Here is a 27894-nt window from a genome sequence, read left to right on the forward strand (position 1 = left end):
CTTGGCAAGGAAACCGAACATTCGACCCACTTTATCAAAATTACAATGCTTGTACCTCTATCTTCATACATATATAACAGAGTATAAAAATGAATTAACCGTGACCATTAAATGCACACAGATTTCGTTTTCCTTCATTATATGAACGATAAGCCTAACTGAGTAACTGGCCCCTGTGACAAAAATCCTAATAATTTCTCAAATTTCATTGGTCAGGACACTAACATGGCTGCTTCCATAACTCGCGTGAGTTTCTTGCACATTAGAAAATGTTATTTTATAAATGCTCGCTTATTTTGCTCGAATTCGGGTGGTAAAAGTGGACCTAGCGATGTGAATCAAACGTCAGACTCACTTCCTAACGATCAAAATGAAACCCAAACGGTCAATGATGTGGGACAAGAAGACAAAACTGCTTCACCGGTTTCCGAAATTTCAGTGAATAAGCTAAGACAAACGCTCGAGAATTTTGACAAGGGACAGGCAAGGGAAAAGAGCAAAGGGGTAAATGAAAGTCAAGACATTTTGTTATCATCCAAATTACATGTTAGGAAAGACCGTAAAGAAAGAGATATAGTGAACGAGACAGAGGTCGATCTACAGCAAAACGAAAGTGAATCCCAAGAAGAGACACAATTTCCAAAACCAAAAAGAGCTGGTTGGGAATCGGCATTAGACAACTTTTCAAGATTAATCGAGAAAGCGAAAGAGAGGGATGATTCTGATAAAGCAGATGATAGTTATATCACCGATACAGACAGTTTTGCTGCAATGCTACGAAAATCAAAGTTGATGCAAATTGGTGATCCAAATGGTAAAGTTGTTATTGGCAAAATAACAAAAGTGGTTGGTGATGATTTATATGTAGACTTTGGTGGTAAATTTCACTGTGTTTGTAGTAGACCAAAGATGGAACCAGAGTAAGTTACAACGTATAGTCTCTGACATCTGTGTTATCAGGGCCGGATTTACTAATAGAGAAAGAAATGGGGTTTAATGTCCATTCAACATAAACTAGGTCATTTCAGGACTAACCTGGTTCAATTTTATTTCACTAATTCGCTTGTGTGAAGGGGTCTTTAGCAGTGGGAGGAAACCGGAGGACCTGAAGAAAACCCACAAGATTGGACAGGCACAACCCTACTCAAGATCCTTGTCACGTACAAGTGGGGAATCAAAACCACACCACTTGACTCTATGACAGACCTTCTGATCCAATGCGCACGTTAACCATTCAGCTACCCAAACCCCCAATTACATACATACGTATCTTTGGGGCCGAACTAAAACATGCCAGTATGTCTCAGATACCCAGAACCTCCTTATCTTCAACGTATGGAGGGTGTCCGTATTTGACAAAATTTACTGGATAATCCAACACATATAACAAAACAAATTCCTGGTTACATGGGCAATGGAATTCAAGAAAGAGTTGCGTCCCGTCCCGAAATAAATCCAATAATTCATGCATTAATGATAAACTAACATGATTTATGATGATGAATTAGGATTTATAAAAACCATGGCATATATTATATATGGTCCTTGAAAAGAAATATTACATTAGTGTTGGATATTGGACATGCAATGCAAATAGATTTGTTTCTATGAATCCCAGCTTTCATGGGATAAGGGTTCTTTTATGTGCACTGCAAGGTGTGCAAGATCTCACTTTTTGTCATCCAATGATTAGAACAACTATATGCTGTATCTAGTCAGACCCTCGGTTTTGGCTCATGTAAGAATATATATTAATCCTTTCTTTTACGCTCCATTAGGCTAAACCTGAGAAATGAAATGAAAGAGTTTAATGTCCTGTTCTGCTCCGACAGGGCTAATGAAGCCGGGCATGTGCCATACAGTGTGCTGTGGGGACAATTTTGCCAGGGCAGCGGCGCTATGGCCTACTCTTATATTGATTTCCAATTGCCAAGGGATCATTTATGCGCACGCCAATGAGTACACACAGGACCTTAGTTTTGCATCCCGTCCAAATGACTAGACAGCTGTCCATGGCAGGCCCTCTGTCTTGCTCCACTGACAAGTGGAAGCCACGCTGGGAAATCCTGATGCACTTGCTCGGCCAACAACGGGAGTGAACCCACGATCTACTGGCTAGTGTGCCAGCATCTTATCCACCAAGCAACTGTGGCTCCCGTTCACCATGAGTCAACTTTATACCCGTAGTCACTCAAGGGTCTGTCTCAAAATTTCAACAGAACAACTCCCTGTGGGTAGATCTCAACCCACCTGGATTGAACTCCGGACCTTTTTGTTAAGCGTTGGACACACTAGCCGTAATTCGCCTAGTGCGTCCACTGTCATTCGGCCGAATGATTCACCTGAATCAAACATGTTTGATATATATTTGCCTAGTGTGTTTGTGTCGCTGAAGCATTCGCCCGATTGTAGAATTCATTAGCTAATCACCACTCATATCGAGAAGTCATGTGATTGTTTGAAGACATGGGCGCGCTGCCATGTTTAATCATGTGATGTGAAAGGTGACGCAGTCGACTGGTGAATCGAGCGAAGGATTCAGATCCGATAGTGTGTCCACTCAATTGGCTGCAATTCGGTATCGATTGATTCAGCTAAATGATTCGGCTAGTGTGTCCACTGCTTTAGTACGCTAGCGCCATACTGACTGAGCCACTCCCATCATTACAGATCGAACTGTTACTTGTACCGTATATTATTCAATATTGATGAGCACTGGGTCTTATTTTAAGTGTTTATTTATTTTCAGGCTTTATCATCCAGGTGCCAAAGTGAGACTTCTGTTGAAAGATTTAGAAATGACATCCAAGTTTTTAGGATCAGAAAAACATGTGACTATATTAGAGGCTGATGCCATCTTGGTTGGTTTATATAAATTTGAAAAAACATCACAGTATGAGACAATGATTACAAACAGAGACTATAGGATGTGAATTTATAATTAAGGCCATACCAAAAAAATATTCTGGTTTTCAGGCAATCCTTAACCAAAAATCTGATGTGGGATGGCAGATTTTATTTTTGTGTCAAAGGATCACAGTACTGGCATACTGGGATAAATGACTTCTCATAAACATCACATTTCAAGGTACTGCATTTATCCCATCATGTTTGTTGCAATGTATGATTATCCAGTATCATTCATGATTGTTGGGAACATTACATGTATCAGAGTTGTGTACTTGATAAATGAGTCTACTCCATATTTCTGGATCCATTCAATTTTTTTTATAGAGCTACTTCCTGTGACCAGATTAATACATTAATTGATATGAATTTTATTTATTTTTGGAAATACAAACAGGTTGTGAGGCTCTTTTTGGGTGACACAGGTGTATCTGAGAACCAGAATGTTTTTTTTCTATTTGGCCTAGTAGTGTGAGAGATTTTTTATAATGAGTTGATTAGTTATGATAATGAGAGTGCTTTTTTAAAAAAAAAATAAAATAAATGTACATGTTGTTATAAATGCAATCAGATAATGAAATGACAATCTGATTAAAACACAGATCCTAATTCGTTTTGTTTTTTATAGTTCAAACTTTCATTTTATGTCTGTACTACACTAGGATCTGGAAGAGTTGTTATATAACCTGTGTTCTGGATGGCGTGAGGGATTAGCCAATGAAACCATCTATTACAGTGATTTACTACAACCAGTCAGATTTTCATGTAGTGGAGGCCATCAAAAGTATAAACAAGCCAACAGTGAGGCTGATGTCCCCCGCCGAAAACCCAAAATAAATAGATGACACATATTAATTAATCGCACATTTATTTTTTTCAAAAGTATAAAGCAATCAAACTGATTATCAACTATACACTAAATTTCATCACTCTCTATCAGATAGAATCAAGATTATCTTGTCCCAAAGCATCGACCAATGAAATTGATTAACTCTGCTTAGCTTCAGCTCGAAATGTTAATCATTGAACTCAGTCAGGACATTCCTCTAATGAACAGCTACATCAAGTTTAAACATTCTACCTCAATTAAAAGCAGAGATGTTATGTTCCAAAGTCTTGACCAATCAAATTGCTTATCGCTCCTTAGCCTAAGCAGAAAATTCTCACCATCAAAATTAATCTAGGTAATGAACGCCTACACCAAGTTTGAACATTCTACCTCAATTAGAAGGAGAGTTATTGTGTTCCAAATTCTCGACCAATCAAATTGCTTATAGCTCTGCTTACCCTCAGCAGAAAATGTTCATTATCGAACTTAGTCAAGGTATTGATGTAATAAAGCTATACAACAAGTGTCCTCACTCTCACTTAATTAAAACTAAAATTATCGTGTCCCAAAGCATCAACCAATCAAATTGCTTATCTCTGCTTACCCTAAGCAGACAATTCTCATCTTCAAACTCCATCAAGGCATTCACCTAATAGACACCTACGCCAAGTGTGAACATTCTAACTCGATTAGAATAAGAGTTATTGTGTTCCAAAGTCTCAACTAATCAAATTACTTATCGCTCTGCTTACCCTGAGCAGAAAATGCTCATTATCGAACTTAGTCAAGGTATTGATGTAATGAAACTATACACCAAGTTTCATCACTCTCACTTAATTAGAACTAAAGTTATCGTGTCCCAAAGCATCAACCAATCAAATTGCTTATCTCTGCTTACCCTAAGCAGAAAATGCTCATCTTTGATCTCCATCAAGTCATTGAACATTCTAGCTGAATTAGACAGAGAGTTATTGTGTCCCAAAAAGTGTGACGGACAGACAGACAGACGAACCCATTTTAATAGTCCCCTGCTTTCTTCGAAAGGCGGGGGACAAAAAGCCATGAAATGAGTTTTAACATCCTAATTTTCGGGGTTTCCTCCCACTGCTAAAGACCCCTACGCGCAAGCGAATTGTGTAAATAAAATTAAACCATATGTTAGTCCCGAAATGACCTAGTTTGTGTCGAGTGGACGTTAAACCCCATTTCTCTCTCTCTCCTAATTTTCGGCACTAACGGGGGCTAATCATTTTGACAGCATATCCTTAAGCCTTAAACTATTCATAAAATGAAAAGGGGGTTTAATGTCCTGCAAATGGAATGAAATAAACGTTTTGCCCAGACAGCGGTGCTACAGCCTACTCTTATTTCAAATTCCAACTGTCAAAGAGTTCTTTTACGACTATACAGTGTCCCTGCCAGGCCCTTTGTTCTGCACCACTGACAATTGTCTGAAAATCCTATTGAACTTTCTTTCCAACACCAAACACGGGACCCCTGTCTTACTGAGCAATCGTGGCTCCCATTAATGTGCTACACGAAAATCTTTGCCCAGACAGGAATGTTTCTACGAACTCATGAAATAGGGTTTAACATCTGCACCCACCAAGCTAATGAAGACCAGAATACGCCATTCAGTGAGTGAAATTCTTCCCAGACAGTGTTTCCATCTACTTGTCGAGAAAACCCACGAATTGGACAGGCAACCCTTCTCCTTGCCCCGAGTTCACAAAGCATTCTCAGACTTAAGTTAAAAATTTACTTAACTTTCAATCACTGTTTATGAGAAATATCTTTGATTCAGAAACACCAAACTTTGCACATTAAAACAATAAAGGTTTTGATTAAGGGCTATATTTTAGTTAAAATAAGGTGAACAATTTTGAGTAAATTTTTAACTTAAATCTGATAACTCAGGGCCTTATCACATACAAGCTGGGAATCAAAACCACGCCACGGGTGAAACCACAAGAAAGGGAAATCGGGTTTCACAATCACGCGATGGACTTCAGCAATCAGAGGACCCCTACTCATCGTCATGACTGACCAAATAAATTAAGGCGCACATGATATCATTCAGAAAGAGAGAGAGAAATGGGGGTTCAACGTCCACTAGATACAAACTAGGTCAGTTCAGGACTAACACATGGTTCAATTTTTGTTTCAATAATTCGCTTGCGAGTAGGGGTCTTTAGCAATTTGAGGAAACCGGAGGAACCGGAGAAAACCCACGAGGTTGGACAGGCGACCCTACTCCTTGTCACGTACAACCGGGGAATCAAAACTGTCATGAGGCTCAATGACTGATCTTATGATACAGTGCGCACATGCTAACCATTCGTCCCGCCAAACAACCCCTCCCACCATCTGGGATGGTAAAGTTTGCTCAGATGGTGGCACTACGACCCACTCTTTTTTCGAATTCCACTGTCAAGAGTACTTGTATATGCCCACCAATGTGTAGGCCTTTACTGGACCTTGTTTTGTTTAACTCCATCTGAAAGACTTGATTCTGTTTCTTACTAGACCCTCCATCTTACACCAATATCAAGGGAGAAACCACGTCACAAAATCCTGAGGAAATTTTTCGGTCAACAACAGGATCTCCTGATTAGTTAGCCAGCTCCATACACAATCAGCCATGGTGGCTCCCACATTCGGATGGAGGGATCATGGTTTTCAAGCAGACACAGGAATAAAAACTAACAACTTTAATTCAATTCATATGTGCTTTAATTTATAATTGCATAATTGAAAATATACTATATATAATATAGCACCATATTAATATCAGAGTATTGAATAAATGTCACAGTGTTGAATAAAAATCAATCATAAAATGAATGCACTCTAGCATTTAATGCTGCATAATAGGACACAACACAGAGATGATTGAAGAGCGAGAAATTGGGGTGAACATCCGCTCAACACAAGACTAGGTAATTTTGGGACTAACATATGTTCAATAACTCCCCTGCTTGTGGGAGTCTTTAGCTGTGGGCTGAAACCGTAGAAGCAGGAGAAAACCCACAAGTTTGGACAGGCGACTGTACTCCTTGTCCCTTACAAGCGGAGAATCGAAACCACGTCACAAACTGACAGACCTTATGATCCAACGCGCACATGTTAAACCATTCTGCCACACAGCACTTTATCACACACAAGTTTTACTCTCATCATTTTGCTTATCACACAAAAACATAATTCATCAATTCTTATCCATAGTAGAAATATAGCATGACCCACGGATAAACTAACAATATTTCAACATTATTAATATATTAATTAACAATATATTAATATATCTAATAATATTTAAACATTATATTTAATAATATATTAACATTATTGATATATTTAATAATGATATTTGAACATTATTAACATATTTATTAGCAATTTTTAAACTTTATTAATATATTTAATAATATTTGAACATTATTAATATATAACAATATATTACATTTAATAACAATATTTGAATATCATTAATATATTTAATAATAATATGTTAAAATTATCAATATATTTATTAACAATATTTGAACAGTATTAATATATTTATTAACAATATTTGAACAGTATTATTATATAACAATATATTATATTTAATAATAATATGTTAACATTATTAATATATTTAACAATATTAGAACATTATTAATAAATAACTATTAATAAATAACTATATATTAATACATTTATTAACAATATTAGAACATTATTAATATATTTAATAATATTAGAACATTATTAATATATTTATTAACAATATTAGAAGATTGTTAATAAATAATTATACATTAATATATTTAATAACAATATCTGAACATTAGTAATATATTTATTAACAATATTTAAACCTATTCATAGTTACACAACTTTATGGATTTACTACTTCTTGGTTTATTACATGCAATTTTCAATATTCTTACAGGTATCTTTATCAAGCAATTGATAAAGGTACCTTTAAGAATATTGAAACGTTGCTTGATAAAGATACCTGTAAAAATATTGAAATGTTGCATGTAATAAACCAAGAAGTAGTAAATCCATAAAGTTTCTGTACCATCGAATGATTAGACGCCGTTCATGGCTAGTGATAAATCAAGAACAGATATGTAATACAAGGCACATTTGACCCATTTCAACAAATTACTAATTGTGAAGTAAAACATAGTTAACCTTAAATATGAATGAATGGCCTAGTTAACGTTATTTATATTCTGCAATGTATTCATATTCTGTAACTTCAGGCCTCCCAAATTGGGTCCTGTATGTTTGATTTTTTCAGAAATTTGATATTCAGAGATGTTACCAGTTACAGATTGTAGTAAAATGAATGATTATGAATGATTGTGATGATGAATGATTGTGATGATGAATGATTGTGATGATGAATGAATGATTGTGATGATGAATGATTGTGATGATGAATGATTGTGACTGATTGTGATGATAAGATAAATAACAAGTGTCTGTAAAGTATGATAAACGGTTTGAGATGAAATGGGGTTTAAATTTAACGGCCTATTGTTCTGCACCGATTGTTAGGATGATGATGGGGATATATTTTGATGATGATAAGGAAAATGATCATAATAGCACTTTCTTTTATGGGCCTATATAACAGACTACATAAAGACATATCAATGAGAAAATCAACATGCATGAAAATGACTTAACAGTTTACATATAATAATATTGCACTAATTTGATATCAATCATAAATAAATATCCAATATGAAATTTTGCACTTTAGTAACAACATTAAAATAAGATAGTCATCCATCACGTTGGAAATACACCCACAAAACAGCTTTGTCTCAAGTTCTCATCTGTAGCTTATCCGAAAGGCAAACTTGGATGTTAAGCAGATTTGAAAACTCAGGAACAGAAAGTATCGATAAGGTTTGTCCCCTCATGACCCCAACAATTTGCACCAAATTTTAAAGAAATCTGTTAAAAACTAGTCTCTATTGCATTCACGATGTTTTTGGCAAGGGGGGGGACTACTCTGGGATGGAAAGTTGCAGAATGTTGAATATTGATAGGGTTCATCTTCTCGTGACCCCAGTGCTTCCCATCAAATTTGACAAAAATCTGTAAAACAAAATATAGCCTCTATTGTGCTCACAAGATTTTTGTTAAAGGGGGGATAACTCCAGAATGAAACGTTGCAACTGAAAATCAATAGAGTTCATCCACTCACGACCCCAATGTTTCCCACCATATTTGAAAAACATCCATTAAAAACTACAGTCTCTATCATATTTACAAGGTTTTTGGCTAAGTGGGGGATAACACCAATGCTCTCCACCAAATTTGAAAAACACCCATAAAAACTACAGCCTCCTTTCGGCAAAGAGGAAATAAATCTGGAACACTGAATTTTGATACAGTTTGTCCTCTCACGCTTCAGACCAAATTTATCATAAACTGTAGCCTCTGACACCTTCACAAGATTTTTACAAATATGGGATACCTCTGAAACGGAGAGATGCAGAAAGCTGGCTTTGTCCTCTCATGACCACAATACTTACACCAAATAAGAAAAGAATTTGTCAAAAACTGTAGCCTCTATGGCGTTCGCAAGCCAATTGTTTACGGACAGGGTGACGAGTGACGACATAATACACCCACACTGAAATGTGGCCGTATAAAAAGCACATTTGATAGTAAGATCTCCATTGACCTTATCAACTGCATGGTTCAATGTCAAAATTTATAAAAACTCAAAAATTAAATCTTCTTAAAAACCACCTAAAAATATATTTGACTTTAAAAATTCAAATGGATTTCATCTCTTAAAGCGAGTATTTCATATTTTCTAAAAAAAGTCAAAACATAATTATTTCTATGTCTTTTGCTCAATAGGTTATCAACTCACTATTATACGATCATAGGTGTCATTCTCACACTTAAAACTCATTTACACAGGAAATAACAACACAATTACCTCCCTTGTTTTCCTATTGAAAACAATGGTCAGCCATTTCCTCAACGTTGGAATTTGAAGTTGAAAATGATATTTTTGCCAATTTCTCAGCTGGCAATAGTGAATTACCGGTATAGGATTAATAGGACTATTCTTTAACAAGGTAGGACTGTTTATGGATACGATCTATTTTAAGGCTTTATTTTAATAAATTTGAAATTTCCGCTTTAAATGAATCAGAATATTGTCTCAAATATTGCCCCATTTTAAGTCGTAATATTGCTATTAATTCATAAAAAAACAATCAATCTAATTAATAGTTTATATAACATTTAAGGCCAAAAGAAAAACCTGCAATAGGCAGATTTAGCTCTTGCATAATGTATGTTTAATTAAATGATAAGGGATCAATCTGAGTACATATTAGTGTGGATTAAGCAGTGAGAAATGTTATATTTTTTCACGAAAAATGCCAATGGTGAGAGAGAGAGAGAGAGAGAGAGAGAGAGAGAGAGAGAGAGAAATGGGGTTTAAAGTTCTCTCTATACACAAACTAGGTCATTTCGGGACTAACATATGGTTTAATTTTATTTCAATAATTCACTTGGGCGTAGGGTTCTTTAGCAGTGGGAGGAAACCGGAGGACCCGGAGAAAACCCACGAGGTTGGACAGGCGACCCTACTCCTTGTCACGTACAACCGGCGAATCAGAACTACACCAGTTGACTCAATGACAGACTTTATGATACAGCGCGCGCACGCTAACCATTCAGCCATCCAACCCCCCAATGGCAAAGGTACATCACTAAGTTAATAGTTGGCTCAAATAATAGCAATATTTACATATATACAATATAATAAACAAAAAATTCAATAAGACATAAAGATTATCGAAAATAACATAGTAACTTTAAAAAAAATATTCTCATCTCAATAACAGGACACAAAACAATCACTGATTGGACTTGATGATCATGACTATATTATGATGAGATTCTATAAAGTCATATTGATAAAAGGCAAGTAATTACCTGTCAACAATTGTATGCAATACAATATTGAGAGAGAGAGAGAGAGAGAGAGAGAGAGAGAGATAGATAGATGGGTTTAACATCCACTCAACACAAACCATGTCATTTTGGGATTAACATCGGTCAATTTTATTTCAATAATTCGCTTGCGCGTAGGGGTCTTTAGCAGTGGGAGGAAACCGGAGGACCCGGAGAAAACCCACGAGGTTGGACAGGCGACCCTACTCCTTGTCATGTACAACCGGGGAATCGAAACCACGCCAGTTGGATCAATGACAGATCTTATGATACAGTGTGCACGTGCTAACCACTTGGCCATCCGACCCCCTCTATAATGTTGTAATCTATATAAATAAAATCAAAGTGTATGTATGTATGTATGTATGTATGTATGTTCAGCCATCACGCTTCACCTCTACATATGTGGTATCAAATTAACCAGCATGACCCTGTGAGTCTTTTAGGCCATCGAATATAGGCCCCAGGCAAAAGATCTGTAACAGGCAGACTTGGCTTTTAGATAATGCATCTTTAATGCAAAGAATGCTGTAACATTGAATTCAAATTGTCAGTTTCCATGTGGATTAGAAATGAAATGAAATGGGGTTTAACGTTAACGTCCTACTCCGATTGTGCTAATGAAGACGCCTAGACTTTCTCGGCCAATGCAGGGATCCAATGCAGGAATCGAACACCCAACCTCCAGACTGGCGAGCCAGCGTCTTACCCACTTAGCCACTATGGCTCCCATATACAATAAAAATATCTTACAATAAAATGTAGCTCAACAATTGTTTAAAAATATCTAATCCAACAAACAATTATAACAATTTGTTTAAAAATCTTCAATTTCATACATTTCTATCAATAAAATCACAACCAAAATCTAACATGTTCTGTAAACCAAGAAATATCTATTCTTTGAATGGCATTTAGTAATTGGAACATAATCGAATAACACACTATTTATGGATAACAATTACTATGGTTTATTCCACTGCGACGTGTCAAGGAGATTTCAAAAGTCGTTATCAACAGATTTCGAAAGTCATTATCAAGCATTTGATAACGACTTGTGAAATCTTGTTGAAACGTCGCAGTGAAAGAGAGAGAGAGAGAAATGGGGTTTAACGTCCACTCGACACAAACTAGGTCATTTCGGGACTAATATATGGTTTTAATTTTATTTCAATAATTCGCTTGCGCTTAGGGGTCTTTAGCAGTGGGAGGAAACTGGAGGACCCGGAGAAAACCCACGAGGTTGGACAGGTGACCCTACTCCTTGTCACGTACAACCGGGGATTTGCGTCGCAGTGAAATAAACCATAGTAATTGTTATCCATAAATAGTGTGTGTTATTCAAGAAATATCTACACTAAAATAATCACCAATAAAAAGGCAACCAGTACAATTTTGCAATAAAATAGTCATTATTAGCATTAATATAATGCAGGAGGCACATTTTTTGTTTTACGGAGTTAAAGAAGACAATGACATTCTTGTGGTGAAAATGGATGTGAAATAGAAAAATATTCATGATAATTCAGTCTAATTATTTGATTTTTATGTTACAACTTTTGAAAGAGATTTAAGGCCACAATGATTGAATTTTTAGTTCTTTGTGGCACCTGTTAAACTTTTTGCTTCCTAATGCAGTCTAATTAAGTTAGATGGTAGTTTCACTTCTTTTACGATTATTATCTTAAAAGTCTAACAACAGCTTTAAGGCCACACCAACTTGAATATTTGTTCTTTAAGGCCACAATGACTGGCACACGATAAAATTTTTGCTTCCTAATTCAGTCTAATTAAATTAGATGGTAGTTTCATTTCATTGTCGATTATTATCTTAACAGTTCAACAACAGCTTTAAGGCCACACCAACTTGAATATTTGTTCTTTAGGGGCACCTGTTAAAATTTTGCTATTACTAATAAAGGGTAGTCATGTTAACTAACTATCATCTTTAAAAGTCGGCCATGTTAACTAACTGTCATCTTTAAAAGTCGGCCATGTTAACTTACTATACCTTTTAAAGGACAGACATGTTAACTTAGTATAACCTTTAAAGGACAGACACTGAAATTGACTATTACCTTTAAAGGGTGGCCATTTTGACGAACTATGAGCATTAAACAACAGCCTTTAAAGGACAGTCATGTTAACTGACTATGAACTTCAGATTGTCCATGACATTTAAAGATCGGCCATGTTAACTTAATATTACCTTTAAAGGTCGGCCACGTAACTGACTATTACCTTTAAAAGTCGGCCAAGTTATTTACCATCCCCTTTAAAGGTCGGTCATTTTGACTTACTATAATTAAAGGTCGGTCACGTTCACTGACTGTAATAAAGGTTGGTCATGTTCACTGACTATTACCTTTAAAGGATAGCCATGTTAACTTACTACTACCAGTCATTTTAAACATACATTATGAAAGAGCTAATCTGCCTACTGCAGGTCTTTCTTATGGTCTCAAATGTTATATAAACTATTAATTAGACATTTATTAACATGAAAAGACAATAATCATCTCTCGATGCCATCTTATGGGTCCGATTATCATTGGATTTGAATCAGATCTGCTGTTCAATGTCCATTGATGATTAACAGCAAAAATGAATAATCAAGATTTTGTTAATTATCCTATCAGCGGTAGCAATGACAATTGAGGCTACAGTGTTTTTAAAATGATATTTTCTCGGCCTAGAATGAAGTAATTTGACTGAAATTTTCGTCATATCCCCCTTACATTATCTATTTTTAAAACTATTATAGTGAGAACTGCCTGCTCTTTATCTAAGAGTTACTATTTATTACTGACTATTGTTAACTGACTGTTATCTTTAAAGCATGGCTATGTTAACTTACTATACCAGTAAGTTTGCCCACACAGACTTATCACCATTAAAGCATGGCCATGTTAACTTACTATACCAGTAACCTTAAAGGTTGCCCACATGGACTTATTATCACCTTTAAAGGACCCCATCTATTCTTTAGTTTTACCTTTAAAGGTCGGCCATGTGACCGTTAAAGGTTGGCTCTATTTTTTGTAACCTTGAAATAGACAAAATTGGTTCTAAAGTAATTTATATTCAATTTTTGAAAAAAAATATTGTTATTTCTTATCAATTATGTTTGGTGAAATATGTGAACAGTTCAAACTGAACCGCAGACTTTTACGTCTGCTTAGTGCATTCTACAAGTTTTTTAAATTATTATTTTGTCGTTTGTGAATCAGCCTTTACTAATTACTTCCACATTGTGTTGTAGGATATGTTTTTATATGTTCATTACAAAATGGCACCTGCAACTATAGGGTACATGACTCATGGAGGGATCATAAAATGTTAATTCTGTCTTAAATATTAGGATTATATAGTTTCACGGCAAGATAACAACATCAATATTGATTGAAATTGATGAATGTTGAATTCTAATTTGTTTTTTTAATTTCAAATATTATAGAAAATATCAAGTAAGAGACTTAGCTCCTTTAAAGGTCGGCCATATTGACTAACTATTACCTTTAAAGGTCAGCCACGTTTAGAGGTGGGAACAAGTCGCGGGACCTCGAGTCTGAGTGGCTGACTTTAGTACCGATTCGAATCGAGTCCCAAGTTGCCAGTTCGTCAAATGAGTCACCAATTCATTGCGAATAAGGTAAGTTATGAGTTATAACTTATGAGCGATTTAAGTCCTATGCTCTTTCAAGTAGTGAGTTGTCTCGACTGCCGAGTCTGAGTCGAGTCGCAATAAATATTTCAAGTTGAGTAGCAAGTCGGGTCATTGATGCGACTTCAAGCCTGAGTCTGAGTCCAATCGCAATAAATATTTCAAGTCAGGTCACAAGTCGGGTCACTGATGTGACTTAAATCAGACTCAAGGCTTAGACCCGGAACTCGAGTTCCCACCTCTGGCCATGTTGACTAACTACTATCACCTTTAAAGGAAACTATTCTTTAGGATTTAGTATGTTCAAATTAATTAATTTCAATTTGTTGATGGTGTTTACATCTGACCACAGATATTTCTTGTCTTTCAAAACTTGTGATAAATCCTTGTTGTACTCCTCGTAGAATTTATCAAGAATTCTACGAGTTTTTGGTAGCATGGGATCAGCTTTTTGTTTACTTTTAGTGATGCGTTGTTTTTTCTTCATTTCAATCTTGTGAAGTTTAGAATCTGACAAAGGATCTGAAATGAAATGAGTTGGGTTTATTAACGTCCTACTGTTCTGCTCCGACTGGACTAATGAAGATGGTGATGCCTATATATTATAGGAAATGAAATGAAATGGGGTTTTACGTCCTACTGTTCTGCTCCTAACCTGGGCTAATGAAGACGGACATACGCCATACAGTGTGCTATGAGGGAAATTTTGCCGGGCAGTGGCACTACAGCCTACTCTAATATCGAATTCTGACTGCCAAGGGATCTTTTACGTGCACGCCAATGTGTACGTGGGACCTTGGTTTTTCGTCCCATCCAAACGACTAGACAGCTGTCCTTGTCAGGCCCTCCATCCTGCATCACTGACAAGGGGAAACCACGCCGGAAAATCTGGGTGAACTTTCTCGGCCAATGCAGGGATTGAACACCTGACCTCCAGGCTAGTGAGCCAGTGTCTTACCCACTTAGCCACGTGATCCCCCTATATTAAAGGAACATCCGCACAATCTCATTAAGCCTGAAGAGTTCGAACTGAATGAAACTAGTCGCTTCATGAGAGAAATTTGGGACGGCTACTCACCGCTCATAGATTTCTAATTTAACTTAATATAAGTCAGTAACGAGTGGTAACAGACAAACGATCGAATTTCATTTCACTGATAATTCCGTTGATGTTGAAAAGTTATTATATGGGACGGTGAGAGGGTATCTCACAATTCAAAAATAGAATTGGCTGTCACTAGATAAGGGAGACGAGAAAAAGTAGAAAAATCCTGTGCATTCCCCCGTTTTTATTCATTCTGTTCTTAATAAAAACATGGTAATACACAGACTTTTTCTAATTTGTTCGTTATCTACTGACAGCCAATTCTTTTTTTGAATTGTCAGATATCCTCTCATCGTCTCATAAAACAACTTTTCATCTTCAGCGGAATTATCAGTGAAAGGAAATTCGATCGTTTGTCTGTTACCGCTCGTTACTTCAGTCAGTTATATAGAAGGAAAACTCATGTTTGACGTCACTTCCCTTTTCTTCACATGCTTGTTACACATCTCCCGTAGCAATGATCTCTGTGTTAAAATTATATTTGGGATGTATTTAACAAGCTCTATCACATATTTTATAATGACTGACACCAATATTGTCCTTTAATAATGAAAACACTAGATGTTGCTGCTTACCGACTTCAAGAAAAGTAAACATTTCCGCTATATATTTGTCTACATCATCAGCGTAATCTTCTGTTCTGACAATATAAAACTGATCTCTATCAAATATCTTCAGCCATTCCATTAAATACACCACGTAACAACCAAAATGTATTCGAGACTGAAAAAAAAACCCAAAACAGTTAAAATCGTTGTTATTACATCAAATAAAATTAAATGGGGTACAACCTCTTAGAAAATTCCAGTATATAGTCATTTGGATGGGAACAAAAACTGGGGTCTTATGTACAGCTTAATGTCAGATAATTTTCTTTTATCATCATCTGGAAAATAGACCAACTTTCTACTCATGATTTTCTACCGCAGATTTTCTCAAACAGAATTTCTTTTCACATCAACAACGGAACTAAAATTACAACTTGAGTATCATTTAGTTTGTCCTGTTTTAGTATGTGTTTCTGGATTTAATGTTTAGTTTCAAACCATTGTTGGCAAACTATTAAAATATGTTGAGAATCATCAAAAAATATTGGGTTTCCTAATGTAATGAAATGAAATGAAATGAAATGGGGTTTAACGTCCTACTGTTCTGCTCCGAACTGGGCTAATGAAGACGGGCATACGCCATACAGTGTGCTATGAGAGAAATTTTGCCAGGGCAGCGGCACTATCGCCTACTCTTACATCGAATTCCAACTGCCAAGGGATCTTTTACGTGCATTCCAATGTATACACGGGACCTCGGTTTTTCGTCTCATCTGAAGGACTAGACAGCTGTCCTTTTCAGGCGTTTCCTAACGTTACGTAATTTAAAATAGTGTAATATTGGGTTTACAACTGTTTACTCAATACCGCTTGGGAAAGTAAACAATAATCTTAATCCATTTTGAAACAATGTGGCCATAATTGGGTCAAATGAGGTTCCGATAGGAACTGGGTTTAAAAATTTTTAGCTTCCATTCCCTTTATTATAACCAGACTTCAACAAAAATAATTATTGATAATTTGTTATGAGAAATATCGTATTCTAGTACATGCAATTACCACTAAAAAAAAAAAACAAACAGGTACACTGTTCGGAAAATGTTTCATATTTCATATGAAATTCATGTCAGTAATATTCCTGAATAAATGACTGTATTCTTTTTTTTTCCATGAATATAAGCTGATACGGCACCATGGTATTTCCTCATAACAAAAATTTGTAGATTTTTTTCCTATCACATAACTTATTCATTCTTCCATGATAGACACATGGCACAGTGATCATGTGACAACCATAATTGAAATGGCTTTAAAATTAATTCCATACGACTATGCCATATAGCTTTCAATAATATTAACGACAACATTTTAAGAAGTAAGCCTCTGTCAGCATGTGTATAAAATAAAAAATCCTAACAATAACAGTAAACGCTATTTAAAACTAAAACTAGCATCGCTGGTTTATTGACCTAATTCCAACCGATGTCATGTGTCATCGGCAAGGGAGATTCATAATATATTATTAATGACGGTTTCTTGGTGTATTTGGTGTTCTATATGAGGATCATACCTTTAACTTGGCAAAAATTTCTGCACTATAGAAGCAATGTTGGACAGTGTGATTTGTCAGACAGGTTTCAATGGTCCAGATAGAATTAATAATATCTTCATGAAAACTATAGGGATTATCACCATACCCAGAAAAATAATAGTCAGAATATAATCTGTAAGATAAACAATACACAGAATATTATCTGTAATATAAACAACACATAGTCAAAATATAATCTGTAATATAAATGCTATATAGTCAGAATGTAATATAAACAACACATAGTCAAAATATAATCTGTAACATGAACACTCCACAGTCAGAATATAATCTGTAATATATAACATACAGTCAGAATACATGTATAATGTGTAATATAAACAATGTACAGTCAGAATATAATCTGTAATATAAACAATGTACAGTCAGAATATAATCTGTCAAATAAACAATACATAGTCACTATAAGCACTACACAGTCAAAAATATAACCTGTAATACAGATACAGAAATGAAATGGGGTTTAACATCCTACTGTTCTGCTCCTGAACTGGGCTAATGAAGACAGGCATACGCCATACAGTGTGAGGGAAATTTTGCCCGGGCAGCTGAGCTACGGCCCCTGTCTAATACCGAATTCCAACTGCCAAGGGATCTTTTACGTGCATGTCAATGTGTACATGGGACCTCGGTTTTTCGCCCCATCCAAACGACTAGATAATTGTCCTTGTCAGGCCCTCCGTCCTGCATCACTGACAAGGGGAAACCACGCCGGAAAATCTGGATGAACTTTCTCAGCTAATGCTGGGATCGAACAAATACAAATACAACACAGTCAGAATACAATCTGTGCTATGCTAAACAGTAAACAATACTGACCTATCTGTGGGATTTCTCAAGATTAATATAAATTTTGGTTTTCTGTAAATGTGCTTCATTAAATGAGGAGTCAAAATGGTGGGTTCTGGACCTTTATTTTGGGCTATCAATGGCCACGCTCGAAAGTCCCAGAAATCTGGAGGACTAGCATCGCCTGTTAAATAATAATAATAATAAAAATATAATTAACTCTTTAGGAAGATAGATATACATTAGAATTAAATGAATGTGTAGATTGTTTTGGATACATCAGCCTCATTGTAGGCTTGTTCTTGATATAAAAAAGTTTCCAAAAACATTCTTATTGAACACACGTTAAAAAAGATAAACAAGAGCATCGCTAACGCAGCAATATACGTCCACATTCCTGTTTTGTTTGATATGGTCCAGTTTGCATTGAGGGTCTGTGAAATAAAACTGGGTTGTAGGACTGCTATCAGTTTAACACTTCGTTCACATTAACAGAACACAATTTTTATTTTAAAACAATCGATGTCTTTATTCCAAAAAAATGACGTTTCGAATAGGTATGCAAAGTTTCAAAAGAATCTGTTAAGAATTGCGGTCTGTAGGCAAAACACAAGACACACAAACATTAGGTGTGGCTCTGTCCCAAGGGGTCGAGCATGCACCAAAAATAATAATAGAGGTCGGCCTTAGGATTAAGGAATAAGTATAAAAAGTAGCCTTAGGCTATAAGGAATAAGTATAAAAAAGTTTTCAAGATGATCGATTAAGAAATGCGGTCTGCAAGTGACACACAGACATAAAAAAAGAAAATGGGCGTAGCTCTGCCCCTGGGGGTTGGGTATTCACCACAAATAATAGGGATGTTCCTTAGGATAGAAGGAATATGTATGCTAGGTTTCAAGGTGATACGATAAGAAATGCGATCTGTAAATATAAGGGATGGGCGTGGCTCTGCCCCTGGCGGTCGGGCATGCACCAAAAACAATAGGGATCATCGTTAGGGTATAAGCAATTCATATGAAATTTTTTCAAGACGATTGATTAAGAATTGTGGCCTGTAGGTGACACACAGACATAAAAAGAAAAGGAAATGGGCGTGGCTCTGCCCCTGGAGGTAAAAAAACAATAGGGATCATCGTTAGGGTATAAGCAATTCATATGAAAAAATTTAAAGACGATTGATTAAGAATTGTGGCCTGTAGGCGACACACAGACATAAAAAAGAAAATGGGCGTGGCTTTGCCCCTGGGGGTTGGGCATGCACCCAAAACGATAGGGATGTTCCTTAGGGTACAAAGAATGTGTATGCAAAGTTTCAAGATTATTAGTTAAGAAATGTGGCCTGTAGACGACAAACAAACAAATACTAGAAATGGGCGTGGCTCTGCCCCGGGGGGTCGGGCATGCACCAAAAACAATAGGGATCTTCCTTGGGGTATAAGGAATAAGTATACCAAGTTTGAAGAAAATCCATGAAGAATTGCGCCCTGTAGGCGAACCACAGACACACACACACACACACACACACACAGACAGGGGCGACGGCATAATACGTTCACATTATGAATGTGGACGTATAAAAACCAGCGGCTGCCAGGCAGGATACGCCCACATTTTCGAGAGATGGATAGAGAACAAGCTAAAAAGAAAGTGATTTTTCCTACAATCAAGGGCCATAATTCAGGAAATTACAATTCGATATGCGCAAATATTGAAAGGAACCGAGATCTTTGTGTTATAAACTTACATTTCAATTTTCAACAAAATCGGATAAAAATTGTGACCTGTATAGGGTCCACAACCTTGATATACCATATTTTTACGCTATTTGAGAACGAACGGCGGCCATTTTGTCTGTCAATTTTGGGCTGATTTTCACGAAATTCAAAGTTAGCCTTCCTTAGGGTGTAACGGTGATATAATAATACGTTTTTTTAAATCGGATAAAAATTATGACCTCAATAGGGTCCACAAGCTAAAAACACGATTTTCCGTACAATCAGGGGCCATAATTCAGGAAGTTACGGTCCGATATGCGCAAATATCGAAAGGAACCGAGATCTTTGGGTTATAAACTTACATTTCAATTGTGACCTCTATAGGGTCCACAAGCTAAAAACGTGATTTTTCATACAATCAGGGGCCATAATCCATGAAGTTTCGATCCGATACATGCCAATATCGAAAGCAGCCGAGATCTTTTGGGGATAAACCTATATTTCAAGTTTCGTCAAAATCGGATAAGAATTGTGACCTGTAGAGAGTCCACAAACAATTGTGGACGGACGGACATCCAGACGGACAGGGGCGACGGCATAATACGTCCATATGAAAATGTGGGCGTATAAAAAATGCTTGAATAATTTTAAATATTTTGTTTTTGTAGGACCATTATAATGCTTCAAATTTAGAGGATACATTCTACTAATATATACTAAGGACCCGGAGAAAACCCACGAGGTTGGACAGGGGACCCTACTCCTTGCCACGTACAACCGGGGATTCGAAAGCACGCCAGTTGACTCAATGACAGACTTTATGGTACAGCGCGCACGTGCTAACCATTCAGCCATCCAACCCCCATATACAAAAGAAGATAATCTCAATCTCATTTGCGACCCACTGGGATACATAACAGATCTCACATCAGCATTCAGTTTGTTCATTTCCCATATTGTGGGAGGTTGCAGGGGTGGGTGGGGGGATTAGGGGGAGGATTTCTGACAATGACATATTCAAAACTGGTTGAGCTTCTCTTAGCTCTATACTGATTTTCATCAGCATTTAGTTTGTTCATTTCCCATATTGTGGGAGGTTGCAGGGATAGGGGGAGGGATTAGGGGGAGGATTTCTGACAATGACATATTCAAAACTGGTTGAGCTTCTCTTAGCTCTATACTGATTTTCATTACATTGATTATATCTTGATGCTTATGGACTTATTAAGTAACATTGAACATCCACAAATGTTCACCTCAGATGTTATGATCAACTTTTGTTTAAACTGTAAACTTTATATGGCGTGGGGGGGGGGTGTGTGTGTGTGTTGGATGGCTGAATGGTTAGCACGTGCAAGTTGTATCATAAGATCTGTCATTGAGTCAAGAGGCCTGGTTTCGAATCACCGGTTGTAAGTGACAAAGAGTAGGGTCGCCTGTCCAACCTCGTGGGTTTCCTCCTACTGCTAAAGACCTCTATGCACAAGCGAATTATTGAAATAAAATTGAACCATGTGTTAGTCCCAAAATGACCTAAGTTGTGTCGAGTGGACATTAAAACCCCTCTCTCCCTCTCCCGCGGATGCAATCAAACTTTTATCTTATCTTACCTGTTATTATTTTATGAACTAATTTGGAGCCATCTTGAATCAAGGTTTCAATATGTTCTGCGGTATTATCAAATATGCTTGTATATTCTTCAAATGTTTTAACTTTGTTAATTTTCCAGTTAGTTATACCTAGACAAATATAAGAAATACTAGTAATGATAAATAATAATGAATAATAATGATGAATACCTATATTGCACGCATTCTATCCAAAGAGGTGTGGTTACCCCTTGTTAGTTATGCAGGACGGAAGGCCTGACATGGACAGCTGTCTAGTCGTTCACATGGTACAAAAAAACACGGTCCTGTGTACACATTGGAGTGCACGTAAAAGATCCATTGACAATGATAGTTGGAATTCGATTTAAGAGTAGGGCGAGGTGCCACTGTCTGGGCAAAATTTCCCTCATAGCACACTGTATGGCGTATACCTGTCTTCATTAGCCCAGTTCGGAGCAGAACAATAGGACGTTAAACTCCATTTCATTTCTTTTCATTTCAGCACTATGTGTATGAGCAATATTGATAAAGGGAGATAATGCTGTTCCAATCTGGTTAAAACACAGATCCTATTTCGTTTCGTTTTTATAGTTCAAAATTTCGTTTTACTTGTCTTTACTACACTTGGATCTGGAAGAGTTGTTATTTAACTCGTGTTCTGAATGGTGTCAGGGATAAGCCAATGAAACGGTCTGTTACGGCGAGCTTTAGGCGTGTTTTTCACGGAACTGTGGCTAATCCACTAGTAACATCAATGCTGATTGGATAATCAAATGTCTGACGTCAAAAGAGTCATAAGTCGGTCTATCGCTATTAACTGTCAGATCTTCATGTAGTGTATTCCATCAAAAGTATAAAAAAATGAAACGAAATGAAACGAAATATAAATCTGTATTTTAATCAGATTGATGCTGTTCCATACCATATTTGGACCAACTCCACCATAGAGCCTCTTTATTCAACATGCCGTTATTAGAGAATATCCGGGGATGTTGTATAAGTCTGTTATATATGTCTGTTGTCGCACATTTAGCACAGCCTAGTATATGATAATATGGCAGACATCGCAATCTTAACCTCTGGTCACAATTTAACTTCCCGCTACAACCAAGCTCGTACCAACATGGATTCTTCACATCTTCCAAATATGGTAATTTAGTCTGAAAGAAAAGTAAAAGAGGATGTGTGCTACTTAGAATAAAGTCTTGGCTAATATGTATATGGATCACTTAGTCAACAGAGAGAGAGAGAGAGAGAGAGAGATAGAGAAAGAGAGAGAGAGAGAGAGAGAGAGTGTTTAACATCCACTCCACTTGACACAAACTAGGTCATTTCGGGACTAACATGGTTTAATTTTATTTCAATAATTCGCTTGCGCGTAGGGGTCTTTAGCAGTGGGAGGAAACCGGAGGACCCAGAAAAAACCCACGAAGTTGGACAGGCGACCCTACTCTTGTCACATACAACCGGGGAATCTAGTCAACATAGCATCCCTGACAGACTGGGTAACAACATAATACCCCAACACTGACAATGATGTGTACAGCATATTACATAAGAGTCCATGCTATTATCTGCTAACATTCTTCGTAAGAATGATCATAATTTATTTTGGCGGGTTTGGTAGCCGAATGGTTAATGCATTGGATCATGAAGAAGGACTGTCATTGAGTCAAGTGGCGTGGTTTTGATTCCCCACTTGTATATGACAAGGAGTAGGGTCGCCTGTCCCACCTCGTAGGTTTTCTCTCACTGCTAAAGACGCCTACGCGCAAGCGGATTATTGAAATAAAACTGAACCAGATGTTAGTCCCGAAATGATCTAGTTTGTGTTGAGTGGACATTAAACCTCATTTCTCTCTCTCTCATAATTTATTTTATCAAAATTAAAAATATTTTAAACATAATAACAAGTAAAAAAAAAAAATCTCACCATGCAAAACAGATCTTGAATATCACTGTGTAAATCTGTACACAGATCAGAATAGTTTCCATACTTCTCTATAAAATAACTTCCTGTTTCATTTTTAACAAAAACTTGTTCATTTCTTTGCAATAAATCTGGAAATAATATTCCGTCTTCTCTACCTTCTGGGATGTCATTTATTTTATCGAACACCACGTTTCTGTACAAATTAGCTCTGGATATTAATTTAGTGGTCTCTTGTGATCTATTCGTAGGTCTATGAATATTCCAGAGATCCTGTTGTGTGCGCAGGTTCCAACTGTTCAATGAGGACAGAACTTTGGAAATTGACGGATCAAATTGGGATTCGCTGATTTTATAATACGGAGAATTTTTAAACAACTTATACGAAACAAAAAACCAGATAGACAAACAAAAACCAAGAATGAAGGTGATGCGAAAGCTTCGATTATATAATCTCCTCATGATCCTGCAAAAAAAAAAAATAATAAAGTCTCTGCATGTCATTTTAATTTTTCAATGTACGTGGCAAGGAGTAGTGTCGCCTGTCCAACCTCGTGGGTTTTCTCCGGGTCCTTCAGTTTCCTCCCACTGCTAAAGACCCCTACGTGCAAGCGAATTATTGAAATAAAATTAAACCATATGTTAGTCCTGAAATTACCTAGTTTTGTTGAGTGGATGTAAAACCCCATTTCTCTCTCTCTCTCTTAATTTTTCAAAAAATATAAAAATTTTCGAAAAACTTTGACAACATGATCTCTTCATGACTCTGCAAAATAAATATATAGATAAATATAATTCTGTGCTAGGGCTAGGCAAAATATCTGAAATGCCCCCCTCCCCCATAAGATATTGCTGAAATCCATCAGATTGTTCTCTCAATATGACATGAAATGAAATGAAATAGGGTTTAACATCCTACTGTACTGCTCTGACTGGGCTATTGAAGAAGCCATACAGTTTGCTATGAGAGAAATTTTGCCCAGACAGCAGCACTACGGCCTACTCTTATACCGATTTCCAACTGCCAAGGGATCTTTTACATGTACATGGGACCTTGGTTTTTTGTCCTATCTGAATGACTAGACAGCTGTCCTTGTCAGGCCCTCCTTCCTGCATCTTTGACAAGGGGGAACCACGCTGGAAAATCAGGATGAACTTTCTCGACCAATGCAGGAATCGAACACTCACCTCCAGACTAGCGAGCCAGGGTCTTACCCACTTAGCCACTGTGACCCCCCCCTCTCAATATATAGAAAGATAACTAATAGTTTAATTGACCGAATGGTATAAGGTGTGATTTCGACTCTCCGCTTGTGCGTGACAAGGAGTACGGTCGCCTTGTCCAGCCTCCGGTTTCCTCCCACTGCTAGCTAAAGACTGCCCAAGTAAATTATTGAAATTAAATTTAACCATATGTTAGTCCCAAAATGACCTTGTGTCAAGTGGACATTAAACTCCATTTCTCTCTCTCTATACAATAAGAAGTTATTCAACTATTGCCATTATATACAGTGACCTATACTATATAAAACCATTAATTAGGATGATGGGTAATATTAAATATTATAAAAATAATAGACATAGGTGTGTAAAAGGAGCTTAGTTAATAAGAGAGAGAGAGAGAGAGAGAGAGAGAGAGAGATAGAGAGAGGGTTTAACGTCCACTCAACACAAACTAGGTCTGAGGTCATTTCGGGACCAACATAACATTCAATTTAATTTCAATAATACACTTGCTCGTAGGGGTATAGCAGTGGGAGGAAACCGAAGGACCCGGAGAAAACCAATGAGATTGGACAGATGACTCTACTCCTTGTCACGGACAAGTGGGGAATCAAAACTACACCAGTTGATTCAATGATAGATCTTATGACTCAATGTCACACACGCTAACCATTCGGCCATCCAACCCCCCGTGGGTTGCCTACAGGACCGTCATGGGAATAAATGTCTAAATAATAATTTAATAGGAAATTTTAGCTTTTACATAATGCATCTATTAATGAATATTTCACTTAATTAATCACATTAGGTCGAAATAAACCTCTATTAACAAGTCCTTCACATTTTTTTAAATCGTGCGGGAGCCATAAAAAACTCTTTCAAAAAATGAGAAAAAAGCTCCTGTAAAAACACTTCTTAAGGAGAGCCAAATAGTCTTGTTTAATATTTGGTGAGTACGTTTGATGAATATTGTAGCGTCAGAATTATCATCATGAAAACTGATAGCGCGAAAGTATACAGTTTAAAAATAAACAAAAACTGAAAGTAGTTTATTAATCTCAATTTAACTAATTTAGATGAGTCTTTAATTACTTCCGCGAAATCAACTCCTGTTCAATAAAATCCATTGCACAACTAAATATCCCAACAAATAAAAAAGTTTTCTCTTGACAAATGTGACTATTTACTTGTATTTTTGACTGAGTGAAAGATAGCAATACTTTCGTCAAGTGTTAGACGAAAGTAATGCAGCTGTTGCGGGGATGGTTTAATTTTGAGCCGAGCCGAGACTTATAGCTTATTCTTACACCAAACTTGAATTGTCGTAAAATTACCGAAAACTGTGTCGATTTGCTATGCTGTCACCCCTTATACGAAATGATATCTCCGGAAGAGTGACGTAATTAGCTGCCATATTGGTATTTTTCTGTGTCAAAAGTTTGTGGGATTTCAATTTTTCAAGGGAGAACTTTCTTATTCGTTGGGATAATTAGTTGTGCAATGGATTTTATTTAACGGGAGTTGATTTCAAACACACAGGTAAGTTTATAATAACCAAAGTTAAGTAGTTTGTTCATAATCAGGTAAGTTGTTTTAAATTTTAGATGGTTCAGACAGAAGTTATTTCTTTTGACCACAGTTCCTAAGGTAGCATGGTCCACCGACTCCGAGGCTTACCTGTTCATTCAGTAAATGTGATCACCTCAAGACTTCAAGAGCTAAAGGACACTGATCAGATTTCTTTAATAAACATACATTATGCAAGAGCTAAATCTGCCTATTGCAGGTCTTTCTTTAGGCCGAAATGTTATCTAAATTATTAATTAGACATTAATTAAAGGGACTATCCCGATTTGAACAGAGTCTCAAAAATAAAAGTCTGAGTTCGTATGAAATTTAAGCGCCAAAATAATGAGCAATGGTGTATTTACCTTGTCTCAAAATTTTAGCTCAAAATATTGAGTTGTTTGGACGTGAACATCAAAAATGCTTATCTGGACACATAACCCTTTAAAGATTTCTGGTCAATTTTTTCGTTGGGTGATCTGATATTTATAATAAATAGTAAGCGATTAAAGACAACATCTTCTTATGTATGCAGGGCATTCCTTCGCAATTACAATGTTTGAGAAGGATTTGAAGCATAATTATGACAAATTAATTAGTTTGAATATGTTTTTAGTCCATATATATACCATTAAATCACCCAGTTTGTACGCGGGAACCCATCTTTAAGACGCATCGATGTCATCCTTATCAGTGACTGCCCTTTTTAAGGCTAAATATAACTGAACCTGTCCATCACTTACATTATACAAAGGCCTATTTCACATGTAGTGAACCGGTGTTTAAGTAAGGCCTAGCTGGATCGATTCAAAACTATGGGACATAATCTTTGTTTCAGTATCAGTTCCGCTTCATATTTTGGACGCAACTTTGTATTCATTCTGCAAGTTTCCACTTATCTATAGCTAATTCCTAACATAACACTGAGATTTAGCTAACTGACATAAAGATACTGAGTGCTTATCTTTCAAATAAGGCTACCGGATATAAACTGTTTTCTTAATCAACGAAATTCATCATGAATTACGACCATTTCCACAAAACCTGACAGATAAAAATCTGAAACTTTATCACAAAATATCATCAACATAGTCGCGTTCGCCCAGCTGCTTTCTAAGCGCGGCAATTAGATGGTTAGTGCTAAATGATAAGGCCAGCTCAATTGTCGTCATAGGTCACGAGATGTAGACAGAGCTAGCGCTAATCCCAACTCTAACCCTTGATCTAGCCCAAATGCTTACCCTAAGCCTAACCTACAATCTCGGCAACAATCACGTGCTCTAACCAATATTACGTCTCAGCGACCTTGACAAATATTGAACTGGCCTCAACAAAAAGATTTAACTGGAATTAGATGGTATAAAGCGTCTGGATAATAGTTCTATAACAAAAATAAGCACAGATT

General features: G+C 36.6%; 2 protein-coding genes across 2 annotated transcripts; one reads left to right on the forward strand and one right to left on the reverse strand.

Moving 5' to 3' along the window:
- Positions 1-23: 23 nt before the first annotated feature.
- Positions 24-3519, forward strand: LOC126825060 (28S ribosomal protein S28, mitochondrial). The gene is made up of 2 exons (XM_050554497.2): positions 24-920; positions 2750-3519. The coding sequence occupies exons 1-2, from the start codon at positions 226-228 to the stop codon at positions 2931-2933; spliced, it is 879 nt and encodes a 292-aa protein (XP_050410454.1). The 5' UTR covers positions 24-225; the 3' UTR covers positions 2934-3519.
- Positions 3520-7567: 4048 nt separating this feature from the next.
- Positions 7568-27565, reverse strand: LOC126824461 (carbohydrate sulfotransferase 15). The gene is made up of 9 exons (XM_050553695.2): positions 27233-27565; positions 24358-24465; positions 23703-24165; positions 22692-22929; positions 21770-21898; positions 18472-18625; positions 17611-17764; positions 16068-16215; positions 7568-14909 (listed from the first exon to the last, which is right to left on the reverse strand). Exons 2-9 carry the CDS (start codon positions 24459-24461, stop codon positions 14668-14670), a joined length of 1632 nt encoding a protein of 543 aa, XP_050409652.1. The 5' UTR covers positions 24462-24465; positions 27233-27565; the 3' UTR covers positions 7568-14667.
- Positions 27566-27894: the final 329 nt, after the last annotated feature.

This window comes from Patella vulgata, chromosome 1, assembly GCF_932274485.2.
Source record: "Patella vulgata chromosome 1, xgPatVulg1.2, whole genome shotgun sequence".
Lineage (NCBI taxonomy): Eukaryota > Metazoa > Mollusca > Gastropoda > Patellidae > Patella > Patella vulgata.